At 39.1% G+C, this 27877-nt stretch overlaps 1 protein-coding gene across 1 annotated transcript in view; it reads right to left on the bottom strand.

The window, feature by feature from the left end:
- The window catches only part of ctnnbl1 (catenin, beta like 1), a 79521-nt gene that overhangs the window by 38147 nt on the left and 13497 nt on the right, over window positions 1-27877 (bottom strand). The window contains exons 7-11 of the mRNA XM_084721750.1: window positions 21810-21901; window positions 20519-20591; window positions 18094-18152; window positions 16288-16436; window positions 6522-6703 (exon numbers count right to left, since the gene is read on the bottom strand). Coding sequence (XP_084577876.1) covers window positions 6522-6703; window positions 16288-16436; window positions 18094-18152; window positions 20519-20591; window positions 21810-21901 — 555 coding nt within the window. The remainder of the gene's footprint in view (window positions 1-6521; window positions 6704-16287; window positions 16437-18093; window positions 18153-20518; window positions 20592-21809; window positions 21902-27877) is intronic.

Raw genomic sequence — 27877 nt, forward strand, 5'->3', positions numbered from 1 at the left:
TGCAAGTTTCATCATTAAATCCAGATACAAGCTTCTCTATTACAGGCACTTATCTAGTCTTATATATCCAGCTATGCTTTCTAAATCCATTTGTTAATATCAGCAGATAGATACTGGTGATAAAGTAATAGGCTGATAAAATTCCATGTTTTATCTCTGTAATGAAACTGCCATAATTTGGGTGTTTTAATAAAAGCATCCTATCCTACTATCAAATGGGCTTTTCCATCTTTTGTCCTTACTGCACACTTTCAACCAGGACAGGAATTTCACAGCAGTAATGATAGCCATGGCCCCCGAGTCAGTTTGGCCTTATGCCCCTTTGAGTTCAGTGTCTTTGTCAAGTTTCTGATTGGACAACACTGAATGAAACGCTGCACATATAACCAGCTGTGGGTTAGATTTCGAGCCTGGTATGAACCACAGGAAAACTGTACTTCTGAAGTGTCTAAGACTCGCAGCAGGGATGGAGTGCTCAGGATGAGCGCGAGAAAGGCATCGCGCGAATATGGACAGAACTGTCCATGTGGTAGAAACTTTATCTGATCATGAAGCCTGATGTTTCTCTACAATTCTGTAGTTTATACTGCAGACTGGATACTCCGTTAATAGTGACAAACAGCTAGATCTGGATTATATGAGTTCGTCTCATCTTCAATGTGCTGCCAAATGCGATATCTCTCCCTATGGAAGCTCAGTGTGATTGAAAAAAGATTCTGTACATCCTTAAAATGACTTTTGCAAAAGTATGACTTACTATCTGAAAATAAGGAGCTAGAGTCTCAAAATAATGACTTATCTCAAAATAACAACTTATAGTGTCTTAAAATAATGAGTTAGTATCTCAATAAAATGAGAAATTGTCTCATGATTACCAAATAACTAATAACTTTGATAAAGTTTGTCATTATTTTAAGATCCTAATGCATTATACTATATATTCCCAGCAGTGGCAAGAGTACTGAAAATCTGCACTGAGTGGAATATTACTCAATTACAAGTAAAACTACTGGAATTAAAATATATTTAAGAAAAAGCACAGGGCATTCTTCTTGAAAAGTATACAGACTATTAGTTACTTTTAACTTTTGATGTTTAATTCATCATCACTTGAAGGCATTAAGTTGAAATGGGTTTCTGATTCTCCAAATCTTCAGTCTAAATTAGTCCCTACTCCCATTACGGGCAACCCTCCAAACTTGTGCCTGTTGCAGCATTTTGTTTTTGTTTGGGTTTTTTTGGTCTGCATGTCATGGTTTTCATAAGCCCATTTGTAATCGGATAGTCTTATTGGCAACTAAAAGAAAACAAAAGATTTGAATATTAATTCAATAGAAGTACTCTGTACGCAATTGTGATTTTTAGAGCAACTAAGGAGATTACATACTCAAATGTATACTTAAGTATAAGTAAAATTACAGACATTAAAAAAAATTAATTACAGTATTCTGAGCAGTTGTAATTAGTTACTTGCACCCCTATATATCGCACACTATTTAGCATGATGTCATTATATACATAGACCGACCTCTTACGGATTTCCAGTCTCCCTTTGCTTAGTGTTAAGAAATTAGGCAAAAATTGTATAAAAATAAAATAATCCTTAACCCTCGAGTTCAAGTCATTATTTTCATGGACGTAAAATCAGTGTTTTGTTTGATAAAATTACTGCTTGGGCATTTGGCCTTTGTGCACTCAAAGAATTGACAACACTAAAGATCAAACAGTCTTACCCCTAAAACAATAAAATTCCAGGCCTGCTTCCGGCTACAGAGAAACAAAATGTGTCACTTTTTTCAAACGCAGGTCTCCTTCTATGAGCGTGCCTCACTCATTACCTATTTTTGCACATTCATTAGAAAATAAGGGGTCGCGACGAGGGCATTCGCTACTCTCGAAGGTGTCTGCGTGGCATTCAAAACATATCAACTACAAAGGCCTCTGTTCCCTCCCTGTGCGCTCTCTCTCTCTCCACCAAACAAACACCCTCATGCACACAAGCACACACAGAAACACTTTTTTCCGAGCTGGAGCCGGAGACGGAGCTATGACTATTGTGCCTCGCCGTGTAAATTAGGTGTTTACTTCTGTTGCCTCTGAGGCTCACTCGCATCATTAGCCACCTAAATATAACAACCGGCTGCCACCAATTTCCATCATACAATCTCATTTCACTGGTAATGACAGAGTACATACGCAAATAAACTGAGACCCTAAAATCAAGGTGAACGGCAGAGTCAGGACCAGAATATTCATGAGCGGAGAAATGTAATTTGTTGTTTGGATTTTTTTCTTTTCTTTTTTTTTTTTTTTTTTTTCTATCAACTCGCATTGTCTCTATTAATTATGCCGTTCTGTATGCTAATGTGGCCTGGCAATCCCTGGTCATTTGGGCTGTGTCAATTTCAGAAAGGATTTCACGGGGATCAATCTTTGCACCGAGGTTTATGATAGAGAGAGCCATGGAGTGAATGGGTGTGAGAGAGAGAGCGAGCACTAAGAACAGAAGGACAGAGAGGTCCCTACCTCCTAATTACTTTTGTTTGAGGCGGCTGATAGTTCATTAATCTACAGTGTTATTGTGTTATTCTAGAGAACCACTTGATTCACAGCATTTTCAATTAGCGGTCTTACTGAGGAGGAGGGTTCACTCGATACGCCTTATATTATGACAGGCATCTCGTTACGCCTATAGCTGATAGACGAATCAATGGAGACATGATGGGAAATCCTATACAGGCTGCAACTCTCATCACAAAGAATAGCAATATCAGTTAATTACTGAAAACTCATTCCAAATTTAATGCTGCATATTTGCATTTGCACAACTGTTAAAACTTTTAACTTGTATGGGTGAATACAGGCTGATCTGTCAGATGAGTTTGTGTTGGGCCTTTGTAGCATCATCGCCATGGCTGCAATCCAACTGAACACAATGCCACTTACCATGAAAGCACAGATGGCTCAATTGAGCACAGTTAGCAGACCCTCGTTTTCATTCCCCCTATTTAATGTTAGATTACACAGGCTTTTTATGTATGTATGGAAACATTTATGTGTTTGTATGAACATAATCGGCCTCTTTGATAAATGAAGGTAGCCCATGTACTTGTGAATTACTACCTGTACTAGTTCCTGATAAAGATAATTTTTGTCTTGTTCAGTACATGTAACTTCTATATTCCCATTTTTTGACTCTGCTGTCTTGTTGACATTGACTCAACAAATAAGAATTAATATGAAAATTTCTTCTAATTAATTAACTGATTGATTAATGGACATAATTGCAACTCTAATGCCTATAAACCATTTCAATAACTTGAAGGCCTGAAGGTTTATTCTTGACCTTGGCAATACATTCATATACTCATCATTAATTCACTGAACCTTGAGACTTTAATCTTCTTTTCTTATTCACTTTCAAAACACAAGTCTGAGATGGTTTTGATATTGACTTCAGGGTAAAACAAATAACATTATCAGACCACATTTGACCTCCACAGGATGGACGTGACAGTGTGTAGTATTAAATCCAAACTAGGATTACTCTTCATAATTTCCTATCCTATTATTATAAATCAACAATCTTGCAACCCACAATTTCTTGCACCATTATCAAATACAATACATCATGAAGATGAATTTGCATACTCTTTGTGATTTGGAAACAATATGCAGCGACAGTGGTCTTAAATAGAGCAGGAGGATTTCATGAAGATGAATTAAAATAAAATGTTTTATATTTTATAATACTCCTAAATCATAATAATAGGACTTCACAAAACAGACACTTATGAATTGTTCTTGTGTTTATTTCAGAGGTTGAAGCTTATGAGCAGGGGATATTTGCAGCTCAGTATAAGCCTGGTTTTGGTGATTTCTTGGTAACAAAACATCTAAATGCTGTTAGATTTTTCTTTTTAAGTGTCTAAATCACAAAGACCTTTAATCCAAAAGCATTTGATGACAATATTTTAACATGTACTAGGTTTTACAGGATGTAAAACCATTACATGGCAGCGACATTTAGTGGGTGATAACGGCTACCTGTTTAATTCAGCCTTCAAAACTAAATTAATCTATATTTATGTGTATTGTGAAAATATGATATTGTGGCATTAACTAGGGGTGTAAGTTTCAATATTATATTGATTCTTTGGACAATGACACAATATTTGCCATTATCACAAAATACTACAGCAACTAAATTAGAATTTGACAATTTTATAACTTAACTCTTTTAGATATTTGTGAGATAGACATGCCACTGGAATTTCAAAATAAAAGTGTATATTAAAAATGATTATATAGATTGATATTTTCCCTTTGCATCAATTATACTGAATCACTGAAAATTGAATCAGTACATCGTCACACTCCTAGTATTAACATTACATATGTGGACAGATCAGAGGTTATTGTCAAGTTTACATAGTTGCCTTTGAAGTAACCTAAACCGTCTCCACAAGTGGGTTAACTCTGATCACAGCACCAAAGCAGGAGGTGTCAACAAACAGAGCTGCTGAGTTAAAAGGCCAACATCATACTGTGGATCTCTCAGTACAGCTTTGGTTGAGAGATACACACAAATGCAGAGCGCACAGGGAGACACAACCTTCAGGGTGGATTTCCACATCTCTTTTTAAAGCATGTCTTTAAAGTGTATGTCTGCCTTGCCAGGGGCTTCAACACACAGGGGGGGGGAAGGTTTAACTGTTAGGACGGGTTATCTTCCCCACTCTTCCTCCTGCTGCTCGAGGAGGTCAGAGGTTAATTCATCCAGTCCCCGGGTGAGACGGACACAAAGGAAGACAATTGTTCTTCTCTGCAGGGCCAGGAAGCCCCGGCGGATGAATCAAACTTAATTAATACAGACAGAGAGAGAGGAGGGGTTTCACTTTTTGGACGTAGGTAATCAAACAAAGAGCAAAGAGATGGACAGGGTTTCTACCTCTTTTTCCTTCAGTCTCTCCTCTCTTTTAATTCTCTGGCCCTGTATCGCATGGACATCCTATCTTCTGCTCTCCCTGGCTCTTGTTTGCACTTCCTATCTCTCACTCAGAGACAAGAGAGGTTCGAGAGCGCAGGCAGGAAAATCAATCAAGATTGGATTGATAGTGTAAACTGACAGGCCGAAGAGGCAGCAAACCGTGATACATGAGCAGATTAGGATTGAGTGCCTCTGCAGGAAACGGGTGTGACTACACGTTGCAGAAAACTAGACGCAGGAGAAGAAAGAAATTACCCCGTCATGATTAGTGCAATCATTTAAATGAGTGCAGCCAGCAAACTATAGATTTTTTCACTTGAAAAATAACTAAATTCATGAGATTTGAAGGACATTAGAAAAGAAGCCCTAACACTGTCAATCATCATCGATCAACACCTCAGGTATCATTCATATTACAAAGTATCAGTAACATGTTGCACAGCAATTATAGGGACAGTTCACCCACAGATGAAAAAGACATGTTTCCTCTGGCCTGTAGTGCTGTTTACCCAACTGTATAGTTTTGGTGTGAGTTGCTGTGTTTTAGAGATATCAGCTGTAGAGATCCTTTCCCTTCAATATAATGGAACTAAATGGTACTCTGCTTGTGGTGCTCAAAACCCCCAAAAAATACATTAAAAAAAAAAACTCAACAGCAATGTCTGTTTTAAAAAATCATGACACAGTTACTCAAGATAATCCACAGACCTTGTTTTGAGCAGTTTCATGTAGACAGCTTTGTAAAATGAATGTGAGACACCTGCCTTTCTGGTAGAAAGAAAGTAGTTCCTACATGAAACTGCTCTCGACAAGATCTGTGGATTATTTTGAGTAACTGTGTCATAATTCCTGGAAAGAGACATTGCTGCTGAGTTTTTTAAATGTGGTTTTCTTTTGGCGCTTTGAGCACCACAAGCCGACTGCCATGTAGTTCCATTATATTTGAGAGAAGGTGGACATCTCTGCAGCCGATATCTCCGGAACTCAGCAACTCACACCAAAACTATCTAGATGGCCAGAGGAACAATATTGTCCATTTTAAATGACTGTCACATCCATCAGGTATGAGTAAATATTTGGTTGTAGCTGAAATAAACTGCATGACTTAGAACAGATTTTCAAGGCAATCATTACTCCAAATATAAAATAACAAATATATATCACATTTATACAAGTATTTAGGTTCTTGCTCCCTTTCGGTCATACTTGTCACTAAACCCTCTTACATATTGTTTAGCTTCATGTGCAGGCACATGTGCAGTAAATACAGAGCTCATTATCAGACAGACAACTGATATCCTTTTACCCCAGTGGTTTGATTTCCACCACTTTCTTTATCTCTCTGTTATAACATTTCTTTTGCTGCTGATGGCATTTAATTGAAAAACAGTGGAATCACCACGGCTTTCACTGCTTGGCCCAACAGGTCACACTACTTAGCAGATCAAAACCGGGTGACATGAATGCAGCTCACTGCAGCCTTCACAAAGAAATCTTGCCTGCTGTAGCTTTGTTCTAATTAGCGACTGACCTTCATGTTCCTTCTCTGCAGCACCACTCTTCTTCATCTTCTTAGGGGTTTTCATGAAAAGTGGAAAGATGGTCCGCAAGCCCAGGATATCCACAAACTTATGGCAATTATCTGCTCCCTCTGGTCCGATCATCCCGTGGTCCAGGACCTTCAGAGCACTGACCCGAGACATCTTCTTTTCTCTGCAGCAGAGAGAGGAAACAATGCTGATGTCAGAGATATTTAATGCTGTTTCAATTTGTACATAAAAAACATGCACATCTCCAGTGAAGTGCCCTGAAAAGGTGTGTGTACAGTTAAGATATTAGCCATAAACCTTTTGTCAAACGATGACCTGCTTACTTAAGATAATCCACACTGTTGTGAGCAGCATAATATTCTCTCATCTAGAACCAACATAATTGTCACATCCCTCTGACCTCCTACCATTTAAATTATGGACTGCTTTGCTTTAAGGAAACCATTCGCTCTATTTCTGTCACAGTATGGTGCTGCTCCAATGACATGTTGTTGGCAGCTGTACTATTAAAATTTTCTAGTTGTTTTAGGCTCTTTAATGCTACTGCTGATTTCTTACAGCAGCTTCACAGGGTGAAATACTTCTTTTAATTCCCAGGTAGCATTTTGTAAATGCAATTTTGGGTCATTGATTATGCTAATGATCAAATCTCACAGGCCTGCACCTACTGGTGAACAGGTGGCATTCATCACATTGAAACAAGCAGTTTACAGCAATTTTGTGGAGGTGAGAAAAAACACTTGGCAGGTGATTGGATGAACCATCTGTCTATCACATCTAAAACAGACTAACTTCAACCAGAAGAGCGAAAACATCGTTCCCATCAAGAAAAGGCTTCAGTGTCATTCTGTGCTCCTCTTTCCTTGAAGAATTACTCTCCAGTTGTGATATAACTGCTGTTTGCTGTTGTCACACCTTAAACCACGCCTGTAGTTCCTCCTAGGACACTGATTGGCTGCACCACTTTTGGTGCGAACACAAACAGATAAATTGAAGCCTGGAGAAAACCTAATCATTCAGTATATTCAGGTAGTGAGCTGACCTCATTTTTTGGCCACATAACGTTGCTGAACCTCGACCTGAGCAACTGAAGCAACCCCAGATCATAACACTGCCCCCACAGGCTTGTACAGTAGGCACTAGGCATGATGGGAGCATCACTTGATCTGCCTCTCTTCTTACCCTGATGCCCCCATCACTCTGGATCAGGGTAAATCTGAACTCATCAGACCACATGACCTTTTTTCCATTTGCATTGCTCCAGAATCCAATCTTTACGCTCCCTAGAAAACTGAAGGTTTTTTTTTCCTGATTAGCTTTCATCAATCTCCTCAGTTGTTTTCTTTGCTTGATGCAGGTCAATAATTTGACTCTTCTGAATCAGAGTAACATCTTTTCCTCGATCACAGGATATTTGTCTTCAGACATGGTTTCTTAAGAAATGAGAAGCTCCTCACTGCATCAGTTAGGGTTAAATAACTTGTTGTCAGCTGAAACATATTAATCACTGCAGTAATTATCTAATGGAGGCTCTTATTTATTTGTTTATTTAAATCCAGATGGTGACCCTTTTTTGGCCACAGTGTATGATCATTTTATGATTTTGTACAGTAAAGTCATTCTGAAAATCTCTTTCAAGGTAGCATATAAAATTGTCAGACATTAAACGACCACAATAAACCTGTGAATGTGTGTTCTCTCACACAAATCAGTTGTAGGTGTAGATATTCATCTGTTTTTCATCATCAAGGCATTGGCATCATAAGGGGAACCAACTGTTTCCCGGTTTGTCTACACTCCCACAAGGCTCCCACCCACCCCCCGGCTACACGCCTCCTCTCAGGAAATGTAGCTGTCTGTCAGCATGTCACTTCCTCCATTCCCTCCAATGACAGATGACAGTGTTTATCTCAGAGGAGGGACACATATTTCAGGCAGTTGAGTCTGGTTCTCCAGACAGACACATTATATATGATGGACGGCTGGAGAGGCCAGCGGAGAGCAATACACTGTGTACTTTTCTGAAGGGAAACCGGGCAATTCAGCCGGTAGACAGCTGACTTAACTCAACATCCCTGTGTCGTGAACTACACTGCCGTCAACCCAAAATGTCGATGTCTGGTATGCGCTTGCATGACAGCAGCAGGTTTATGATTGGACTCAAATTCTTGACGAGACTGAATCACTCAAAGATGGCCTCAGTCACTCAAAGTCTGAGCAAAACATCGATCAGAAAATGGCAACATCCCCTAAAAGGATAGGGGAGCTCTACAAAAATGATGAAATCATTACATACTTTCTTAGAACTACTGGTGTTATACTGCGCTAAGTATCACTTACACATCTCTGTAAAAATGGTTGCGGTACATCTCATCTCTGACAAACATTTAGCTCTGCCAGGATCTCATCAAGGCACCAGGTGTGAAATCTGTATGTAGCACAAGACTGAAGAGGCTTGGTAGGAATTGAAATTGAGTTTTTGATGGAAAAACCAAGAAATGTGTCTCAGTGAGTGGAGATCTTTTTTTTTGAATGTATTGCTCTCCCTTTCTACTTTTTTATTTTGCAGCTTCATTGTGTATTGATTAAAAAGCAAGCAAGCAAGATCTCTTGCTTGCCTTGCTTGCTTGAACTACAGCGAAACAGATCATGTTAAAACTATTAATGAAAGATATGGTGAAAAACTTCCAGAGATTAATGTCATAAACCTCCATCAAGTTCTTCTTGATTTTTAGGCTCCGGTATGGGTCAAGATCTTTCTCTGATGTTCTGTGGTAAATATTCACATCTTCCAAACCACAGATCTCCAGTCTATAATGCAAGCCTTCTATTAAAAAGCCCAATCTGAGATAACCCTGATGGCATCACTGTGACAGTCTACCTCCAGAGCCATAGAAGACTTCATACAGTTGTTTTCAAAGGGTGAGTAGATCTGACCCCGCAGAATCAACTGACCATCTGTAAAAATGGGGACACATCCCTGCCAGACAAGCATCTGACATACATACCTGTGCCATGCTTAAAAGGGTCTTTTTCTCCACATGACATGTCTGTAACTTTTCTGTCCATCCTCAGAAGTGTGAAACAGTTAGCTGTTAAGGAAGCTGAGCTGAGCTGAGCTAAGATACCAAGTATATTAGGTTGACTAAACTGGGCAGCAGAGCAAAAAATTAGTTAGTGGCTGATAGATTTGCTTCACTCACAAGCCAAAAAAACAAAGGAAAACTATTGACCGTTTCAACTTTCACTAGCTATTTGACCATTGGACAAAAAAGTTAATTTTGTAGCACTACAAACACTGTAACAGGACATGGAGATGCAATGTTATGCCATGACCAAAAGCAGCAGCAGCTTTTTATTTTCTCTCACACATGACAAAAACAGAACTTTGCCAACAACTCCTGCCTTACGGCAACTCTGAGGGGACAACCTACCACTAATACTGAAAGCGTTTAAATCATGATGTTACGCTGTTAGAGGGATCAGTGGTTGATGACTGTCAACTATCAGCGATGGACGAAGATATCACTCAACCTCAGTCCCTTTAAAACATAAATGGGTTTACCAATGTTTTTCAAAGATTTTCATGATTTTCCATTTCTTTCTCAATTTATAATGATCACTTTTATTCCTTTTTTTGTTTTGTATTCGTTTTTGCACTTTTTATTTAGTTCTCTGTGATGCCACATTCTTCTGTAATTTTGACAATATTTTGAACTCAGCTGTGTTGAAGTGCAACTTCTATATAACATTCCAGTTTCCTGTGTTTTATTAATATAAATAAAGTGAACACAATGTGTGATCTGACATTGTGTAATTCTAAGTATATACTATAAAAGGCAAAACAATTGTAACAAACATTTAAGTTCTATAGTTACTCCCAGCTGACAAACATCTCCTAAAAATAGAACTACATGTAAGAGCAACAGCAGTTACTGAGATGTCACAAAGCAAAATGTAAAATGCTAACAGGTTATTTTCTGCATTTAGGACAAAAGGCAAACACACGTAATTTCTAGGAACTATACAAAGGCAGCTGGATTTGATGAGGTACTTGATGATGTATAACCTCTCACCTCTTGTCACAAGAACGTCAAGCGACTTCAGTTGCCTTCATATAATTCCTAGAGATACCATGACCTGGATGACTGAGAATCATCATGGACATTTTTCCCATCATTGCTCTGTATCATAAAGTGAACTAAGGAATGTTAACGTGATAACTTAGAGGTCTATGACTACTGATCGACTGTTGAGGTGATGGTATCAACAGATGAATCCAACACTAAACTAAATCAATTACTCAGAGGGATCCGCGACAGGCTTGCTGTTTAACACACAAGTATAAATCCACCTGTTGTTTCAAACAAAGCTCATGTTCTGTACTCTGTGCACTGAGTATTGTGTGGAATGAAAAAGATCAGAGATGTAAATCACTTGCATTCTCACAAGTTAATTTCTAAAAGTCATGTCTTTGTCCTCCTCCTCTTCTGTCTCTTTTCTTCCTCAGTTTCCCCAGTGGATGATTTAACAGAAAAGGCTTTTTGCATTCCAATAATGAGATATCGATCCAGGCCTTAAATCTACATCACCAGTGATGTGATTATCACCACTGGGGGTGCAGAAGCTGTTAAGCTTTCATAAATGCGTGTAATATGTCTTTATGACTCTTAAGGTCATGTCTCCACCCACTGCTGATTGATTGGAGCGGCAGTCTCGCCAGGCAAGAGAGCCGACGGACGTAATGTTCTGTGCAGCGCTGCACCCTCGTATGCTATGTTCAAATGTTCGCTGTACAGAAAGCACTGGAAGAAAAAGCCTCTGAAAGGAGTTGTGAGGCCACACTGTATATCAAGAGATGTTCTGTGTTCGGCTGAACACTATATTTTCCTTTTAAAGAGTATCTTTTATAGCTCTGAAGCACTTACTGCCTATTTGTTGTAAATTCCACCTTACTGTGGCACTTCAGTATGATTTAGGAGGATAAAATTACACCAGGAACATACTTCATATATAACACTTGTGTTTCTGGAAATTGAGCAGAGTTGTGCATAAACAAACCTGTTAAGTGACACTGATTATCCAGTCATTAACCTTCTAAGTCAGTGGTTCCCAACCATTTTTCCATGAAGCCCACCTACTTGTATCTATGAAAAGCTGAGCCCCCAAACTTGCATACGTGAGCACATACGTCAAAGGAATATGTGATTCATTCCAATTATAAGTGTTTCCATTTGAAGAACCTTTGCCTTGTCAATGTCACTAGTATGAGCTTGACATTTTTCTTTTTAACAATCCAACAGAGTAGGCTCATAATGATTTATTATCACAGGGATGTGACCTAAGTAGCCAACTATTTTTGACTAAGGACTTGTTTTATACAAATACAATAACATACTACAATACTTCTGTACAAATTGTGATTTTAATGAACATGTTCAAATCATATTTTGACAACCTCAGAGCAGACTAAGTCTTAGGCCCCCCCGTCAATTTGGCACTGTTTTGCGAGGGTAAGTGTGTCAAAGGGTGGGTAGTGAGGACTGACAGGGTTGTGATGTTACCACGTATAAATTCAGCAATTCTTTACTCATTTTATTTGCTCAAAAAAGTGCCTGCAACATGATCATGGAAAACAACAAAGACATTGTGAGTTTTTTTTGATTGAAATCACATCACATAATCACCATCAGTAGAAAGCAGGATCTACTTGGCTCTCACTGTCACACCTTGTCCTAACTGCATGTGATCGACAGACTGTCGCATCTAGGGATGCACCGATACTCTTTTTTTCAGACCGACTTACATTAGGGTACTTGCCAATACCGAGTACCGATACAAGTACTTAATAATACCATTACATTTCTTACAATAACTTTAAAAACACGTATTATTTTCATTAGATGCTCACTTTCTAAATGTAACAAATTTTTGTTCCTGTTTCCTGCTACAAGCGTAACCATAGTCACTGTACACATTACAGCATTTTAACTAGTACTTTAATGACACATTTACATGTGTAGTATTTAAGTTTCTTCTCCATGTTGTCTAAGAGCTAATTAGTTCCTACCTGCCATTGTTTAGGGAGGGACAGGTATCAGTGTAGTGCCGCAGTTTTGTTTACCCTGCTGTGAACCCCAAATAGTGAAGTTGGGTGTACCATTTTGGTCAAGATTAAGTACACAAAGAGAAGTTGTAGCAGCTTATTGTGAAGAAAAGAGGATTACAGACTGGTGGCAGCAGTGTTTTAATTAGCTGAGGCATTCAACTAGTTTACACCCACCGGGACTTATTGGACAGCGGCTGGCTGCGGTCTACAGCTGCACTCCGCATTTATTTCAGTTAGTGGATGATGTTGAGGACAGTGAGTCCCTCACTGATGATGATGACGCGACCAAAAAAAAAAAAGGGCAACCATCAGCAAACACCTTGAACTCTGCGTCGTGGTGGTTCTTTAGATTTTTGCTTGAGTCGAGCGGCTACTTTTCATGATGTAGTATCAGGTTTGGGGTATCGGAGGAGTCCAAGTACAAGTATGTGAGGACAATATCGGATCAATACCCGATGCTGGTATCAGTATCAGTGCATCCCTAATCGCATTGCACTGTGTCACATCACATACTTTCTGTCCACTCTGAATCTGTTTGAATACGCAGTTCTGTGACAGAAGATGATCAAATGCTGAACTGACTTTTTCAATAGTTCATCATGTTGAGAATATCACGCAGCAGCCAGTCAGACCATATGAGCAACACAGAATCTACATTTATCCGTCAGTGGCTGGTAGACGTTCACAATTAAATAAGTTAATTTGTTTTCCTGTGACACTGATCAGCTGTTTGTTCCAGATCAAACTGGAGTAACCACTCAAGTAAAAGGTGGGTGAGTACTTGTTCCCACATTTGTACTTTTGAAACAGAAAACATGTGTTTTATATTATGATATTTAGATCTTCCCTCCAGGAAATGACATCTAACATATTTGGCAGCGAGCAGCTTGGTATCAGCCAGGGGCATTTACCTTGATTAGCAGCTCAATGGTGATCTACTATCAGCCCCTGGCACCTTATTTAAGTTTTTGTTGTTGAATGAGCAGGTATCGTGTAGATAACTCCTCATCTAAAACTCATCAATTCCCTGTTTTGCAGTGCTTCCAACATCAGTGATAAAAAACAGAAGAAAATGGGCGCGCCGCATCGCTCGCAGCCAGTTAGGACATTCCCAGGGAGAGCAATTCATTTTGTCACTGACACTCACTCACGTCTCATGCAGAAGTGCGATGAAGAGTCAGTAAGGATGTCTTACTGGGTCACGACTTCTCCATCTATAAATTCAGCAATTCAGTTGCCAAAAACACGACCTACTGCCGCATTACTGTTGTCTGTTCTTATAACATAGCTGTGCTTTTAAGTGATGATTTTAGAATTCCACTGGGGTCTAAAGGATTAATTGCAACATTGCATTTTCTTGTAACACGGACTCAGAAGAATCAAAGTAAATGAGCCTGAACATCACTAATTTCAGTTCATTCAAGCTTGATTTCTGCATTGAAGTGATGCGGCATCCGCAGTCTCATTTAGAATGAACAACTGATGCACCCATTCAAGTTACATAATCCACTACAAGGTGCACAGAGTTTTGTAGTTTTGTTTTGAAAGCTGCTTGCAACACAAAGGCTGCTGTTTGCCAGCTGACTTCTAAGTTTGTGTTTCCTCGAGCTCATGAACCCACTTTTTAAAACAAACATATGAGGGAGGTTCTCTCCCACAGCTCCCTCCTCCCCCGAGATTTTCTTTTGACTGTTTTATGACCAAAATAAAATTGCATTTTTTCTAATATTAACAAAACAGTCTGCATCAGCCTCCATATTTTTGACCTCTAACAAGCATTGCAATTAGTGTTCACTTAACCAAAGTAGCCCATTTAGCATCAATGCTCACTGAGCAGCAATCCATTACCTGTAACAATAGCCTGCAGTAATTTGTCCATCAAGGATAGTGGTTAAGCAAAAACTGTTAGGATTATGAACAAAGGAGGAGATATAATGTGTGACTGTCAAAAGCATGTTAGCTGTGCATCAAATATATTCACTGCTGCATATTTGAAACAATGGAAAGAAGTTCTGTCGTGTTCATAAAGAGTGGATGCTGCTTATGGAAAATATGTTTAATGATGAGCTCCATTAACTGATTTCCATTTTGCTTCTGAGCTACATTTTGTATGTGTTGGTGTTTATCGCTGATAAGTAATGACAGCATTTTGTAAAATACAAATAACAAGGTTGAACAGAAAAAGACAACACCTATACAAACTCAATCTTAAGGATGCCCTATAGAGCCCTATGTATCACGCACCAGGACACAACACAAATTCCTGATCAACAGCTGTTGGTGGTAACTTACACGAAAGATAAAGGTAAAAAGGCACGAAAGAAAAACAGTGCAAGCTAGCAGCTTACCAGAAAACTAGAGAGACTAATGGCTTCATCTTCAAAGCAGCACACAGTGCAGCTATCACTGCTGTTCTCTGGTACTTTCTGTCAGGCTCGTTACTATTTTGAGGCACCAGAAAGCGACTGGCTATTGACCAACAAAAGCCTGGTCCGAAGTCGATGGCTCAGTATTTTCCTGCTATTTAAAGTACTTATTATTTAGACATTAAGATGAGCCTACATAGACAGGTTCGCGACACACAAAAACTATTTCTAGGGTGCAGAAGTTAATCCACAGGTCATAAAAATTAACACTGATTAATAGAGAAAGATTGCAGGTGGGTGACAGAGGATGAAGCTGTGTGCACATTTACGCACAGAAGCTGTAACTTCATTGACTTTAATTAACACTAGATCCAGACTGATCCTGCCATATTTAATGTCCTGTGTTCTACACATCCAAAACATCTCTCACACAGTGAGAGAGTTCAAACAATAATACTATTTGGAGTAAAACAGCCGTATAAGCATCGATTTCCAACAGAGTTGTCTAAAAAAAATGATTTCCTTTGGTGAGTTTCCTCTAGCTTGTCTGTTTATAATTGCAGATTTTAGTTTTGCTGTTTCAATTTTAACAATATTTGCAGCAGTGACATTACTGCACGCATGGAAACTAAACTAAAAACAGCCTCTCGGCAGAGCACACTTTGCAGGTGACTGTGTTGTATTGATATGAGTGTTTTCTTCACGGCTTATTTTAATGATCAGAGAAGCTGCTCTCAGTAATTAACCTACTGTGGCAATGCTTCCATGCTTGCAGAAATGTCACACCAGTCATCCCTGTGTGCTTCGGACCATGCATAAAGCGCACACACACAGTGAGGACACAGTCACAGTGTTAATTTTTAGGAACAGACATGTGAGTTAACCACCCTCCCTGAATCACTACATGATTACTAGCATCTCTCTTCACTTCTCCAACTTGCTCATTTAAATAGCAATGCTGAAGAGGCAGGCTCTTAAAAGGGAATGAGAGATGACAGGGACAGTTTATCATTTCATATATCATTTATTCATGTTACACCCACAACACATCTATGATTAATTAAGAAACTAGATGCAACCCCTTTGAGCCTGGCGCCTGACTAAGCGCCCAGATTGTGTGCTGTCTAAATAGCACAGCGGAGTTGAACATGCCATAAATGTATGTGCGCCACACACTTTGGACCACACACTATTGATCGTCTAAATACGGCTCTAAAAGTTTCAACTTCCACATTCAAGTAACCCAACGTTGAGTCCTACTGCTGGCCTCACCTGAGCATGAGATTCATGAGTTGAAGGCCTTCCCCTCTGAGGAAGCGGTCGCGATTGGCTGGCAGCATGAGGCACGAGCACAGAGCGTCAAAGAGGTTCTCCATCATCTCGTGTTCCTCGGCCGTGGATGGGTTGTGACGTTTAAACACCTGAGCGGGAAGGCGGGAGGAGAGAGCACTGAGAAAGGCAGCATTTAGGAAGTAAACTCAGGCGGACACATTGCTTTTGCATGAGAGGTAAATTCACTGAAACAAAATGGTTCATTAGAGAAGTTTGGGAATGTGGACAAAGTAAGCTCCTTTAATTATGAGAGGAAATAAGCCTAGCATGACAGAAATATTAGCCAGGTTCGTAGAATAATTAAGGAAACTGAAAGAGACGGAGTGGAAAAATGCCAACACCCTCTACCAAAGTTTGGTCAGTGACAAACTTTAATAGCTAATTTAGCGGGTTATAAACTGTAATTCGGATGTACTATTGTGGTTGGCTGAGTCAAATTTCACAGGGTGCTCAGAACAGCCTGAAAATCCATCTGAGTAAAGCTAATCATTAGGCTGAAAACAGGGTTTAAAAGGAGCTTAATTTCATTCATAAAAACTGTACCTAAAATATGTTCATCAATCACCTCCTTTCCATACATGAAGCACAATTTAATTAAACACTAATTGTCACTATATCAGCATGCGATATTGTTGATGAAAAAAGACAACGCTAAAATTTTGTTTGTATAAAACTTTACCAAAATCAGTCTTTGTTTTCACTGACCAAAAAAGAGGTGACAAAATATAATTTGACGGAGCGTTTGTGTGTCCTGTTTTGTGTGAGCGAGTGTGTCATATGAGGACTAGCAGCACATAATGAGCACAGTCAGAGCTCAGAGTAACGTACATCAGCTATTTTTACAAAAAGCAAGTTAAAGTTAACAATGACAACAACAGGGCTTAGGAGAAAGTAATGAGGTGATATTTGGGGACATTTCTGTTACAATGAGGCTTTATCAGAAGAGAAGCAATGTGGCCATGCAATATCTGGTAAACATGCCACAAATGTGAAGAGAAACACTGAGACGAACCACAAAGAAACTGATTAAATGGTCAGTAATTTTCATGATTGATTGATTAATAGTTGTTTGCCTATAAATGTCGGAAAATCGTGAAAAACTTTGAGCAAATTCTCCCAAAGCCCATGATGATGTTCTCAAATGTCTTGTTTTGTCCACAACCCAAAGATATTCAGTTTACCATCACAGAGGAGTAAAGAAACCAGAAAATATTTACATTTAAGATGCTAGAATCAGAGAGTTTTCACCTTTTTTTCCTTAAAACATTACTCAAATAGATTAAAAGATTATAAAAATAGTTGGTGTTTACTTTTATGATTGACTAGTAATTGATAAATTAAACAATTTTTAATATAATCATGAAGACTAAACACTAAAATGTCAACAGTTTTCATTGACTACAGGTAGACTGAAATAGCAACCGTGTCTTTGACTAAAATAAGGATAAAATGACTTTTAGTCAGCTTAGAAAACCTGACCAAAAGATGAAGGAGGTTGTTAGCTAAATACGATAAAAAATGAGATTTGACACAGAACTAACTAAAAAAAATAGCAGACAAAATTAGTACTGTGCAGACTGATTTTGGTGTGCACCCACAGGTTAGAGCACTTCCACACAGCACACACAGATGCTCATGTTTGAGAAATTACTGTGCTTCACCCCTGCCAGGCTCAAATGGATGACGGGCAAATAAGAGGGGTGGCAGCAGAGCAAACTAAAAATAGACAAAAAGCAAAAATCTTACAGATAGTTGCTGCAGTAACACATCAATGCCGTCCATCTCTCCCAATAACTCTCTGGTATCTGTGGGCAAGAGAAATAAAAATGGAAGAAGACTTCAGAGATAAAAATGGAGTAACAGGACAACAGAGAGATTAAACTGAGATGGCGGCAAAAAACAGATTTTAAGAAGCAGGATGGAAAACAGTGTGAGAAAAAAGGTTTAAGTGGATAGATGAGGGAAAGTAAAAGAGTAAAAGACAAAGAGAGGGAGGGCATACGATGAGCATAAACACAGACAAACACGTTGGCCATGAGGGACCTCCGGAGAGAGAAAATGAGGAGAAACCAGGGCGCTGAAAAATATATATCAACACAAGTTAATCCATCTTATTTTTTAAGGTTACATAATACAATTCTGCTTTATAGCAGCCCCAAATGGCTGCGAGGGCCAAAGGTCATTAATTCAAAAGGATTTATTTATTTATTTATTTGAAAAAGTACATTAATCAACATTCAAACAGATGTAAATGAGCTAGCTCTTCTATTATAGTGCTGTTGTATGAAGCACCAAGGTTCTACCAAGACCTCAAGTAAATTCAATAAAGATTAAACAAAATTCTGCCAAATAATTCTTATATACAGTGTGACTTCAGTGAGACTGAGGTATTCTTTTAAAACATAGAAATCAACACAACAGCACAAACGAGGCAGAGACGGACACCTGCAACATCTGTGTTTTGCAAGGTTATATGACTATGGAGTTTTGTTGGTTTAGAGAACAATATTTGGCTTATATAACCTGCAAAAAAAAGTGGTTTCCTGTGGTCCCTATCCCTGCACCTCCAAACTGGGGCTTGCCGAGTGCAACTGACATTTTCTATAGGTAATACGCTGTATATAAGAATAAGTACCTCATACAAACCCACATCAAATAACAAAACTATCCCTTTAAGGATCACAAAACTCGGAAATCCTGTAAATTGACATCAGGAAGTGGACTGGCAGACACTGTTTAGCATTTGGTACTTTCTCTAGTAGAATTCAATTTGAGGGTTCACCCCAAAATTAAAAACACATATTTTTCCCAAGGCTGTAGTGCTGTTTATCTATCTAGATAGTTTTGTTGAGAGCTGCAGACTTTTAGAGATATCAGCTATGGAGCTGTAGATGGCACTAATTCTGTGGTGCTAAAAGTGCCAAAAAACATGTGAAAACTAAACAGCACTGTGTCTTATCAGAAAACATGGTTATGCAATAGAATCCAGCAGAACTACTTTCTTTCTACTAGAGAGAAAGAAGTATCTATATGAAGCTGCTCATAACAACCTCTCTGAGTTACCTTGAGTAATCAGATCATGATTTTTGGAAAGAGACACTAGCTTTGAAATGTTCAAATATATTTTGGTGCTTTGCGCACTACAAGCTGTGTGCCATTTAGTCCCATTATACTGAAGAGAAGGCAGACATCTCTACAGACGATATCTCCAAACTCTCCAACTTGCACCCAAAAAAATCTAGCAGGATAAATAGCAGTACAGGCTGGGGTAGAAATATGTATTTCTGATTTTGGGGTGTTTTTAATTAGTAGTTGGATGAGACATGTTTCTCATTTGCATCAGTGTGTATTTTTACATATAAACCCTTCAGAGTAGCGTTTTAAGTCAAATTTGACAGCAGGAAGTGATAATTACATTCAAATTAGCACATCAAGGATTTTCCCAAATTGTCATTTTCCTAATAGTAGTGGTGTGATTAGCCTTATTCTTACTTGAAGACACTGACAGGATTTTAATAGAGAACATTATTCATGTGAAAAATAACATTTTTGGGGTAAATTTTATTTTGGATTTGAAGGGCAGGAGGGAGAGGATTAATGGAGGCAGCAGCACTGGTGAAGAAGAGCAGAATGAGTGTAACATGAAACACGACTCTCACTGAATATCAATATGGCTTGTACCATTAATGAGAACCTGTCCAAGGACCTGATAGTCCTGTGGCTATCTGGGGGCTTTACACGGTTTTAGCAGAGAAGACAGCAAACAGACGAGGAGAGAGGGGGAATAAATGTGAGATGGGAAGAATGAAAGGGGGAGTGGGAGGAAGAGGAATGGAAAGATGGAAAGGAGACAGCATGACAGGTAACATGAAAAAGAAAATGATGAAGAAAAAAGGAAAGAGTGCAAGGATTGATGATGGAAAGAGAGAGATGGAAAAGACAAAAAAGAAGGAAGGAAGAAGGAGAAGATGCGAAGACTAATCCGAGATGGGTAGAAAAAAGGATGACAAGACAGAGAAAGGAGTACGACAATGACGAAAAGAAAAAGTAGAGAAGGAAAAGAAGGGGACAGAACATTTTCTGTCTGTTTGAGCGAGCTGAGAGGTGACAAACGTGGAAGATAAATTAACATCATTTGGAGGCCATAAGCCATTTACTGAGACACACTTACTGTCGTTGTTTTGCAGCAGGATCGCCAGGATTTCACTGCAGTACAGCTTGTTAGCATCAAAAGGCATTTTCGCCTGAGAGGAGAAGGGAGAGAGACCAAATTCAAATTAGCCACTCATCCTGAGAAACTCTGTTCTACAGAGTCCAGAGTATAAAATCACCCAGCATTCAACAAAAATGTGCATTTTTTTTTAACTGTCAGCAAAATTTCTGTTTCTGCTTCATAAAAATTAGTTTTATTGGTGTACAGCAACAGCAAAATCTTGAAAATCTTTAAACTTCTGGATCAGCTAAGGTTTACATGGTAGGTTATCTGAACATACACTTCATTGCATGCATACAAGCATATTTTTAAAACCAAAACAACTTCATCACTTGGGCATTTTTTACATATTTTCAGTCACATTTCAGCAAGGAAAACTATTTCACTCACTTACAGAGAAAACCAGTTTGTTTCTAAAAAATTCCTAGAACCAACTGACATTATCTTGTTGGATGATGCCAAAAGAATAAACAGAAACACATCTAGGCATGTCCGAAATTACCTCAGAAGAGAAGTTCATTATAGTCATTATATATCACCAAATGAGGTAACACAATGGTGACTGAGTCTATGGCCCACTTATGAAAGAAATGCAATATTCATATTTTTTTTTTATTTGCAGTATTATGAACTAGACTTCTGTGGCAACATTCCCAGAAAATCTGCTGTATTAACTTCCTTGGAATCTAATCTCTGTAAACACTGTATAACATACCTGCAGAAGGTTAAATCATTGTCAGATGATGACTGATGGTTTCGAGATTGCTGCTAATGCAAACCGAACACTTCCTAATGCTGCAGCTTTACATTAAAAGCATTTTACTGGTGAAACACAAGTTGACTATTATGAGGTATTAAGAAGTCATCACAGGAAGTGTTTGTCAGTGAGATTAGTGCTTATAGCAATCGTTCATCAAAACTGCATCTACAAAACAACACAACGGTCATTTTCAGCGGGTTTTTTTTTTTTTGACGGCGGATCTGTTGGAAATATACATATAAGTAATGGAACAAGAAGGAGCTGCGGCAGTGAGAGCTTTTAAATGAAAAGCTGCAGGCAACAGAGAAAAATCAACCAAGACTGAAAACCTCAAGATTGCCACTTTAAACAAGAGAATATTTAGTGTTGCACTTAAATGACAACTATTGGACTACAAATAGATGCTGATTAATTTCCTGTCAATCAACTGGTCGTTTAATTGCTGCAGCTCTAAAATTAACTTCAGCCAACGCGGTGCCATATTCTTACCTTGATTCTCTTCAGCAGCCACTGCATGAGTCCCTGCTGAGCTGCCTCGGTGCACAGACCTGGTCTGAACTCTGCCATATTTTCTATGATAGCTGAGGAAGACAAAAACAAGATGAAAAAATCTAAATTCAACCTTCATGTACGAGTCGGTCACTAAAAGCTTGGCATCACTTGATGAATTGGACGTAAAACGTTTCATTTTTGTGCGTCCATACACTCACAGACTGCTGGTTAGATGTCCGACTACATTTATCTAAAGCTGTCACACAAGAGACGCTCAACTCAAACACAGGCGGTTGGATGCAAAATGGAGTAAAACCAGGGGACATCTGTGTTGTGGAATTTTCCACATGATTGACAAACTGATTGATCCAGAGGGGAGAGTAAAATGACAAGGTGCTGGTGTGTCTGCTTCAGTACGTACTCAAACTTTATTATAGTTCTTAATCAAACACATTGTGGAGGAGAGGAATGGTGAAATACGACATTCAGCTTTTTATAGAGGGTTCGTCTGGGTTCGGTCCCAGCTACTTCTAATATTATCAAAGCTGCTGCTGCCACATGATATCTCTATCACAGCAGACTGTCACAGGAGGGGACAGAGAGAGAGGAAGAGATTTTGGGGTGGTGATGAAAGGAGGCAGAGGAGAAAAACTGAGGGGATTGAGGGGAAGCAAATAAAGGAAGAGGGAAAGCAGATGGGAGGCAAAGGGGTTGGAAGACAAGTCAAAGATGAGGGATGGAAAGCAGAGGGAATGAGGGACACGGGGAGCAAGGGAATGAGGGAAATGCACCCAGAGCATAACAAACAAGCAATAAGAAAAAAAAAAGAGATAAGACAAATAAAATACAAAAGAGCAACATCTGGAGAGAGGGGCTGCAGATGATAGAGAAATGTTGAGAGAAAGAAACAGAGGAGGAGATGGAGAGGATGGGTGCTGAGGGAGAGGAGAGGAAGGGCCTTTATCAGTGATTCAAACAGAGCAGACAGACAGCATCCTGGAGGACAGCAGGCTCAGAGCAGAGAGCAGCCAAGGCAGACAAAAGGCTTATTCAAGCTTGGAGAGCTCCCTTGATAACACACACACACACACACACACACACACACACACACACACACACACACAGAGCAACTTGAATAGAAGATGCACCAGCACTGCTGCCTCGATATAACCCACACTGGTACAAAGAGCCAAATACACACACCTAAACAGCCCTCCTGACACTCGGCCTCAATCTGGCAACAAAGAAAAAAAAAATCATCTCAGTAGACTCATTCAACACAAAAAGAGCTAGGAGGCAGAAAAGTCGGATTCATGCGAGGCTAAATACAGGGAGCGTGACTTCTCAAACTATCTGCTGGCCCGTGCCCCCCTCACGGACCCTGTGTGTACAGTTAATGCTGTCAAATCTATGCCTCAAACACCGACTCTGGCTCACTTTGAGAAAGAGTTCACACCTCAGATAAAACTAGAATTACCGCCTCAGGTTTGTATGCCTCTGCCAAACAGTCGAGTTGCCACTAACATCTGTGTCTGTGCCGACTGATATAATATATGAAGTGAAGACTTTGAAGGAATTTAAAAGGATTTAAGTGTATTTTTTGGTGAAGCAGAAGTTACGAAACATGATTCCAGTGAATCATTTCCAGTTATTTCACAGGGAGATTATTTTTACAGAGGACAGAGGACTCATGAGACAGCTTCAAGTGTTTTTACAGCACATTATGATGACGCAGTGAAGTTGTCCTTTTGAATATCAAATGTCATCACCTCATCATCTCATCCTATAGAGGCAAAGTCACTCCCCTTCTGGTGGACCACCATGGGACCTAACTTCAGAAAAATATGAACTGTTGTCTATAGTGAGAGCCAAATCATTTTTTGTTCCCGTTTGAATTGTGCCATACATTACACATATGATGTCTGTCAATTTAAAAGATGATTTTACAAGTCAAAAAAGCCACCATTTGTCTGTTAAAAACTGTTGACGTAACAGACTGTGAAGACACATAATTAGACAGACTGGCCGCTGGATGAAACATTTAAGATAAGACAACATTACAAGAGACAGCAATGTTTGTGTTGGTGACATATATTGTGCGAGAAAAGAGGCAGTTCACTGAGAGGTTTCACACTAAAATAAACTACAACTATGATAAACATAAGACAAACTGCAACTTTTTTGACTCGTAAAATTGTTTTGAATCGTCAAGTATTATATGTATTATTCTTGGCACAATTAAAATGAAATCAAAAAATAATTTGCCTCTCGCCATAAGCTAACACCTGAGAGGGCATGATTTCGACTCTCTTTTAGATATTTGTGTGAAATTTTGTCATAATTAGAGTACAGATACTTGAGTTATGGCAAAACATGTTTTGTGAGGTCACAGTGACTTTTTCCTTTGACCACCAAATTCTTGTCAGTTCATCCTTGGGTCTAAATGGATGTCTGTGCCAAATTTGAACAAATTTCCTCAAGGTGTTCTTGAGAAATCATGTTCACAAGAGTAGGATGGATGCACATAGGTACCTATAAATGGACAACCTGAAAACATAATGCCTTGGGCCATGGCTGTCTCCAGCATGAAGGCATTATAAAACTGAATGGTACATGTATTAAAAGCTGTTTCTCCTTGTCAAAACATTTAAATGAGACATTGACGGCTTCCTTTTGCTGTCAGTGGAAAAAGTCTAGGCCACTTGTCAGCAGGCGGGACACTGTTAAAGCTTTAAGAATACAAATAAAGTCAGTCTACGTCCTCTGTGTAATGTCATGCCCAAGTCCAGGAGGACTCCCTGTCACTGTACTGCCCAAAGCCTTAACACTGGCTCACACGCACCTTAAAGGCATACCTCCCCCTGGAAGAGCTCATCATGTCGCAGCACCAAAACAACAGGCCATCAATTATTCTTGCTCCTAATATTCAAATGTACCAAGCTGCTGTCTTCATCCAAGCCTCTTTTTTATCGTGTGCACCATATAACCACACAGGAGAGTTTCTGTAGCACCTACACTGTGCAATGAAATCTGTCCCAGATATTTGTCCCACGTTTTGAATATAAATGATCACACAAAGGCTGTACAGCCGATAAAAGCATCTTCTAGTCTACTTCTTTAGCTGTCATACTGCACATTAAAGTTGCCAAAAGTAATGAAGCAGTGATACATTTTCAATAGCATGTGCTTAAAATTGGGCTGTCAAAGGTAACGCATTAATAACGCGTTAATGCAAATTCCTTTTAATGCCACTATTTTCTTTTGGATGCGCAATTAACGCACGTTCTGTTATACTGGCCTGACCAATAGTTTGAATCAGAAGCGAGCTTCCCTGTCACCCGACAATGTAAGTATGGGAGGACACAGCAGAGAGAGAGGCAGAGAAAGATAGCATGTGAATATGGATAGATGTGTCGACTGTTGATGATCATGAATCATAATGTTACCGTAGACTTCTGTGGTGTGTGTGTGTGATTTTTTGTGTCCGATTTCTGTACTTAAATTGATTGATCACAACATGCCAAATGCAGTGCCTTTGAGGGTTTCTTGACAAATTTGTAATTGTTTTTGGTTAATGTATTTATTTAATAAAGTTATATTTTATATTTTATCATTTTAAACACTTGAAAAATATCCCGTTAAAGGTACATTTTGAACTAATAAAAAATGTGATTAATTTACAATTAACTACAGAGTCATGCAATTAATCGCAATTAAATATTTTAATTGATTGACAGCACTAGTTTAAAAACAATAAAACACTAACATCTGATAATATCGACAGCACCGAAGCTAAAAAAAAATGCTTTAACTTCTCATTCAAGAGCTCAGTTCAGTTCTGACTTTATCGTCCTTGTGTATTGAAATATGGCTTGCAACCAAACCAAACAGTGTTCAGTGACAAGAGTTGTGTTTAAATGTGCTTGTGTTTTTGGTGAATGGTGAACTGAATGGATCAGTTTGCAACTCATGCTTGTGGACATGAGTGTCAGAGCCTCACTCCTGACAGATGCTCTCGTAAAAAAAAAAAAAAGGGTGATGCAGACTTGTAGCAGAGAGACAACATGCATGTTCGAACCAAACTGCTGACTTAATATAAATAATGTTAGATCAAGTAACGTGCAGTGTATGACCTGGAGGACGCTGAGGACTGGAGTCTCTTTTAACAGAGGAAAACAGACAGATAAATATGTTTTCTCCTTAATCTCGTCTCTCTACCTGCAGTTCTCATATATCAAGGTGTGTTTAATTTGAACTGGAAAGTCAGGATTTAAGTTCCCAGTTGATAACATGAACAGTATGTTGGTATTTAAGTTTGGTATCTGGTGTAATGTAAAACCTTCTCAAATACATTGCTGTTTATAACTATAGATTTAAGATATAAGTCAAATTAATACAAAAAAATCAGGAACACAGTGCATCATTTAGTATGACATCACTATAAAGACTCCTCGGTGGTCTATTTAAATTTGAATTTAGAAAAAAAACCAGAGAAAATTATCATGAACACTTTTGGGACTGTGAACTTTGTTCAACATTCAACATTTTGAACTATTAAGGTTAACTAGATCATTTTAATGTCTGTGAACTAAACTTTGAATTAGCAAGTGTGAAGTGCACAACACTGTCAGTGACATTTTCTGTCCCAGACTGTGTGCAGACAGTGAAAAAATATTGTTAAAATATTCTGTGTGGAGCTTTGTTTTCTTTTTGCTGTGGTATAGAAAGAGGTATCAAGTATCATTTCTTTTACACTAGTATTGTATCAAAGTTGAAAATTCTGGTATTGTGAGGACTCTACAGCACATAGGAGCCAGGAGTCAGGCTGTCATCCTTCAAGAGCATTTCAAGACCACCTCCATCATACCAGCACCAAAAAAGTTTTGTCATGCTGTTGTTATTTGCGCTACTGTTTTCTTATCTAAGCTTTCCTGAGTGTTGTTAGCCGGCTAACTTTGTTTCAAGTTTGCAAAGTTTAAGTTATGGACATGTGCTGCAGAGATGAGGACCCTGTTATATCCAGCACAACGATGTATGTCAGACGCTCTCCTAGCAAGAAGAGAGGGTTTTCTTGGCCAAGTGAAACAGTTGGAAGTTGCCATCAAAGCAACAGTCTGAAGTCGGGGTGACTACAGTGGGGAGCTGCAATAATTAAGTCTTTGTCCATCGCCCATATTTCACCATGAACATCTTCACATGGTGAAACATGGGCAACATCGCCCAACCCTGTCAACGACTATTCCCACTTAGCACTCACTCCCATCATGATGAAATGCTTTAAGAGGCTGGCTAAGTCTCACATAATATCCAGACTACCCTGACCGTTTCAGTTTGCATACTGTCCTAAAGGCTCCACTGAGGACGCTGTATCCTCTGCACTCCACCTGAGCTACATCTGGAGGAAAAGAACACCCATGTGCCAATGCTGTTCAGTTCACTTTAACAGAATAATTTCCCCAGCACTTGTTAAGTGAACTGAGTCAGCTGGGTCTGAACAACCCCCTCTGCAACTGGCTTTTGGACCTTCTCTTCAACGGACATCAGTCAGTACATGTGGGGAACAACACTTCAACACCATTCCAGTGAGCTCAGGTTCCCCTCAGCCAGGTTCAGCAAGAACCATATCATAAAGTACACAGATGACACAATGGGAAGACAAAGAACTGGCTTACAGGAAGGAGGTGAACAACCAGTGGACTCGCAACACCACCAAGGTAGTTGCTTGAGCAGCACAGTAAAGTCCAGCTGCTAAGAAACCTACATGCCTTACTTTTGAAGGACACGCCTTACTGGGAATAATGTTGTCCCCCCACTCTCCTCAGAAGTCCGTACACGATGTCACCGCTCCAATATAAAGGGCCATCCTAAAAACTTTGGATTGTTTTTGTCTCCTCTCTGTTTCCACCCAGGTTTAGCCATAAAACCTGTGAGATTGTCCTCAGTCTTATTGATGTGTTTCGAGACTTACTTGTGCGTGACTAACAATCTGGACCCGAACATCGAACATCAAATTGAAAGAGATCATTGTCAACTTCAGGTTGGAAAGATGGAAAAATCAGAATCAC

The sequence above is a fragment of the Lutjanus erythropterus genome, chromosome 6 (assembly GCF_056507025.1).
Source record: "Lutjanus erythropterus isolate fLutEry1 chromosome 6, fLutEry1.hap2, whole genome shotgun sequence".
NCBI classification, from domain to species: Eukaryota; Metazoa; Chordata; class Actinopteri; order Lutjaniformes; family Lutjanidae; genus Lutjanus; species Lutjanus erythropterus.